Source organism: Mandrillus leucophaeus, unplaced genomic scaffold, assembly GCF_000951045.1.
Source record: "Mandrillus leucophaeus isolate KB7577 unplaced genomic scaffold, Mleu.le_1.0 Scaffold101, whole genome shotgun sequence".
In the NCBI taxonomy this organism is placed as follows: Eukaryota; Metazoa; Chordata; class Mammalia; order Primates; family Cercopithecidae; genus Mandrillus; species Mandrillus leucophaeus.
Window position 1 is genome coordinate 3129236 of NW_012098210.1, and position 4877 is coordinate 3134112.

General features: G+C 51.5%; 1 protein-coding gene across 2 annotated transcripts in view; it reads left to right on the forward strand.

The window, feature by feature from the left end:
* The window catches only part of SMOX (spermine oxidase), a 36101-nt gene that overhangs the window by 20637 nt on the left and 10587 nt on the right, over positions 1–4877 (forward strand). For both annotated transcript variants that reach the window (XM_011975176.1, XM_011975181.1), the window contains 2 exons: positions 2108–2341; positions 4409–4635. In XM_011975176.1, coding sequence (XP_011830566.1) covers positions 2134–2341; positions 4409–4635 — 435 coding nt within the window. In that variant the 5' untranslated portion in view covers positions 2108–2133. The remainder of the gene's footprint in view (positions 1–2107; positions 2342–4408; positions 4636–4877) is intronic.

Sequence of the window (4877 nt, forward strand, 5' to 3'; positions counted from 1 at the left end):
TATTTCGAAAAAAGCCTCCTTTGCTCACCCATGTCACTTAAGTGATGTTAAGGACGCTGCGGTTCAAAGCAGGATGGAAACCTCAGTGGTCAGACCCTGAAATGCATAGAGAAGAAAGTCAGTGTGGCAGCCTTTGACGGATTGATTGGAAGGCAGGAATGACTATCTTGTTAATGAGGTGTATGTAGATATATACAGTGAATTACACATATCTCAAATGTGTAACTCAGCGAATCTTCATATGTGCACTGGGTACCCACTCTTCAGATTAAGATACTTATTCCCTCTACGTAAGAAAGTCCCCTCCTGCCCCCTTCAGTCATCTCCCTGCCTCCTAACCTCTCTTCTGACCTCTGGCTTCACAGATTGGGTTTGCCTCTTCCTGAGCTTCGTGGGAATGAGGTCATAGTCTGTGCCTTTTTGTCTCTGGCTTCTTTTACTCAGTGTGGGTTGAGGTGCATCTGTGTGGTTGGGAGTATCAGTAGTTGGGTTCTGTTTATTGCTGAAGAGTAGTGCGTGGTATGGATATGCTACTTACAGCACCGGATATGTATCTGTCCTCCTGCTGATAGACTTGTGGGGTGTTTTTATTTTCAGGCTGTTATGAATGTAGCTGCTGTGCACACTCTTTAACATGTGTCTTTGGTGGAATCTGCCCCCTTTCTGTTGGGTGTATGCTTTAGAGTGGGATTGCTATGTCATGGGAACAGTTATGCACAGCTTTATTAGGTACGGGTGACAGTGCCCCTTGTTTGCTGTCCGGCAGCCACCTTCCACCCACATTTGTTCCCTGTTAGATCCTGGATACTATTAGATTCTACAACTGCTGCTACTTAAACCTCAGCAAAGACAGCTGGAATAGAAATTGCTTGAATCAGGGAAGGAACAGGGACAGCATCTGAGTTGAGTTGTTCCTCAGGGTGGCCCCCAGATACCTCCAAACCCTCCAGGTCATTCTAGGAAGAGAAACACAGCCTCTCCTAGCCCTGGGGCCAGATTTGGGGACCCCCTTGGCTTCCCAGCCATCAGCTCCCCTAATCTGGCGTCTCTGAGCAAACTGGTTTAGTGTAACTGTCAATTTCATGTCTGGCCTCTGGTGCCATGGGTCCTCTTGGTCCACTGTTTCCTGGGTTCCTTGCTGCTTTGTGGTGGCTGAGGGACTGGGTGGCTGGGAAAACAACCTACCCAGAATAGCAGGCTTGTTGGATGCAGGCCTCGTGGCACTTTCTTGGGGGAGGGTGGGACTATGTCCTGCCCACCAAATTGCCACTTTATTGAGGCTGTGAAAGACCAACAGAAAGCCAGAGACAAGAGAAGGGGCAAGGGAAAGAGAGAGTGCCAGGGAAAAGCCAGGCAAAGGAGGGAGAACAGAGGGTCCAGGGTTGTGTGTGCATGTATCCTGGGGTCTGTGTGAGTATCCTGAGGTTTGTGTGAATATCTTGGGGTCCATGCAAGTATCTTCGGGTCCAGGCAAGTATCCTGGGGTCCAGTCAAGTATCCTGGGGTCCAGGCAAGTATCCTGGGGTCTGTGTATCCTGGGGCATCTGTGTGAGTATCTTTGGGTCCAGACAAGTATCCTGGGGTCTGTGTGAGCATCCTGGTATTGGCACCAGGTGGACCACAGCAGCTATGCCATGCTGAGCTGGTCCAGAATCAGCAGCCTCAAGCCCCAGTCTCTCCTGACTGTAGCCTTCTTGGTCATCTCCTCACTGGCCGCCTCTCATCTCCACTTTGGGGCCTGTGGTCAGGGAAGAAGCAGTGCCTAACAAGTTTGGGGGTGGGATTGAGAATTTCAGGGGCTTAAGATGGGCTCCTAGGTCTCCTGCCTGCTGGTGGGGACCCAAAATGCATCCCTCCCTTACATTCTCCTTCCCTCCCTTTCTTCCTTTTTTCCTCCCTTCCTGCCACCTTCTCTTATTTATTCTTCCCTCCCTCCCTGCCCCTTTGGAGGTGGCTCTTCTTGTCCAGGTCCTCAGAGAGGGAGGGAGAGGACTCCAGGTTCCCCCACCCGCAACAGAGGGCAGAGTGTGATGGGAGCCCTGAGTGTCCCTTGGGGCAGGTGGGAAGTGAAGGCAGAGCCAGTAAGCTGTGATACCTCCTCCTGCAGGTTCCTAGAAGGTGAGTGCGGACGGTATGCAAAGTTGTGAATCTAGTGGCGACAGTGCGGATGACCCTCTCAGTCGTGGCCTACGGAGAAGGGGACAGCCTCGTGTGGTGGTGATCGGCGCCGGCTTGGCTGGCCTGGCTGCAGCCAAAGCACTTCTCGAGCAGGGCTTCACGGATGTCACTGTGCTTGAGGCTTCCAGCCACATCGGAGGCCGTGTGCAGAGTGTGAAACTTGGTAAGTGCCACCCAGTCCAGCCAAGCCACCTCCCCAGGTCACCTTTAGTCTCCTAATTCCCGGCTCTGCCTGAAGTCTCATTATTTTAGCTTCTGGGATAAATGTTCCATCGTGCATCCTGCCTGGGCGTTTTCCAGAAGCTTCCTTTGCTCCTCGTGGCAGCCCTCTGAAGTGGACACGGTAGGGCCCTGACTTTCACTTGTGGAGAATGCTGGCTATATTCTGACGTAGCGTTCACAGTGTTTAGGAGGAAGTGGACATCCACGCTCTCTTGGTACTGAGTGGGCCAGTTTCTATTTCACAAGAAGTGAAATTCTTCTGCAAGGCCCCAGTAGTTGTTAACTTTTGATTGTGAGTTAGTCTATCATGACTGAGAGCTAGCCCTGCAGCAGTAGGATCCTGGGTTAGCAGAGGTGAAAGGGGATTTTGGGTCTCCATGTGTGTGATGGGCAGGTCTTGGGATTATCTGGGAAGTGGATCTGTCCAGGTTACAGAGCAGTGAGGACCCTGGAGAAAGCAGCCAGGTAAGAGACTTGCCTTAGGGGTGGGCAGACTTTGCCAGGGGTCTCAGAGAGTGGGGAAATTGCCCGAAATCCCCGGTCAGGGCTTCCCAACCGGGTGGTGGGGGGTGGTGGGATCTGACCAACGAGGGGTTGGGTGGGTAGGAACCATGAAAATGACCCAGTGAGACCACACATGGCCTGGAATGTGTGGCTACACTGGTCCTCTAGAGGATTTTTTTTTTTTTTTTTTGAGACAGTCTCGCTGTGTCACCCAGGCTGGAGTGCCGTGGCATGATCTTGGTTCACTGCAACCTCCGCCTCCGGGGTTCAGGAGATTCTCCAGCCTCAGCCTCCTGAGTAGCTGGGATTACAGGTGTGTGCCACCGTACCTGGCTAATTTTTGTATTTTTAGTACAGATGGGCGTTTCACCATGTTGGCCAGGCTGGTCTTGAACTCCTGACCTCAGGTGATCCGCCTGCCTCGGCCTCTTGTAGAAACTTTGATCACATTAAGTGTCTTCCCCTACAGCATTTCCTGCAAGGCATAACCAAAGTTGTCCCTTTTCCCCTGGCGCACACAACAGTGTCTGGCAGGGAAACAGACTCCGCCTTCTCATGGGAGGAATGGCAAAGTCACGTTGCAAAAGGGGTGTGTGTACAAAGATAGGAGGAATCATTGTGACTATCTTGGCAAAAAATGTACCATATATATCTTGAAGCAGGCCTGCAAAAACAAAACAAAACACACCCCCCAAAATTTCTATTTTCCTTTCATCGTTTCAGCTTCCCTGGGAGCTAGGTAGGGATGGAGATGAATGGGAGAAGGAGACAGTTTCTGCAGCATCAGAAGAAGAAACTGCAGCCCAGGCACAGAGGCAACTTGCCTCAGAGTATATGGTACCTTGGCTGGGAATGGGGTAGTGGACCTCGTTCCCAGGTCATCCCAACTTGGACCCAGGAGATGTCCCCTGCCCCAGTCCGGCTCTCAGGGTTTTTTGTACTGCACCAAAGGATGTAGAGGGCTTCACTTTCCCTGAAAGTGTGCTTTAGATTGCTTTATGGGTGAATCTTGCAAACTGGGATGTTTGGCCTTCTCTCCTGCCCCGTGTTGAATTTGGAGGGGACCATTTTCTGTCTGGGAAGTGCTTTAGATCTTGGAGCCACTGGGGATGTTGAAGAATTGAAAAAAGCCCAGGTGGGGACCCTCAGGTGCCCACAGTGCTGCTCCCAGGTGAGGAGGCACCAGTGAGGAAGTGGGGGCTGGTATCTGGTATTACCTGAGAAAAAGGTAGGACTGAAAAAGAAGAGCCTTCTAACTGGCCCAGTAAGGCGACTCTGGGACAAATCACAGAGTCATCCAAGGTGGCAGTTATGTTAGCTGTAAGGTGTTTTTCGGTGGGAACTTTTCACTGAGGACCTTTGTTGTTTGCCAGCAGTGGGAGTTCAATCTCTTTCCTGCCCTGTTGTAGGGGTGGAAAGACCCTCTTGGAGGAAGGAGGGGGAAGCCGTGCTGGCCTTCTCTGGAGAAGTCCCTAAGCCTCTAAGGGCCTGTTGTCACCCTCAGGACACGCCACCTTTGAGCTGGGAGCCACCTGGATCCATGGCTCCCATGGGAACCCTATCTATCATCTAGCAGAAGCCAGCGGCCTCCTGGAAGAGACAACCGATGGGGAACGCAGCGTGGGCCGCATCAGCCTCTATTCCAAGAATGGCGTGGCCTGCTACCTTACCAACCACGGCCGCAGGATCCCCAAGGACGTGGTTGAGGAATTCAGCGATTTATACAACGAGGTGAGGTGTGAGCAGAGTAGCTGGGCATGAGGGCATGGGGAGACCTGGGAGGTCTGTGATTCTGGTCATGTCTCTGCACACTCCCTGGGCCCTGCATTTGGAAAACCAGGATAATGTGAGGGTAAATGAAGATATTGAGTGGGAAAGTACTAGCCAAGAGATTATTGATACGTGTGATTAAATATTCCTTTACAAAGTCCTTAAACATTTTTTGTTAGATTTATTACTAGGTATGTGGGGGT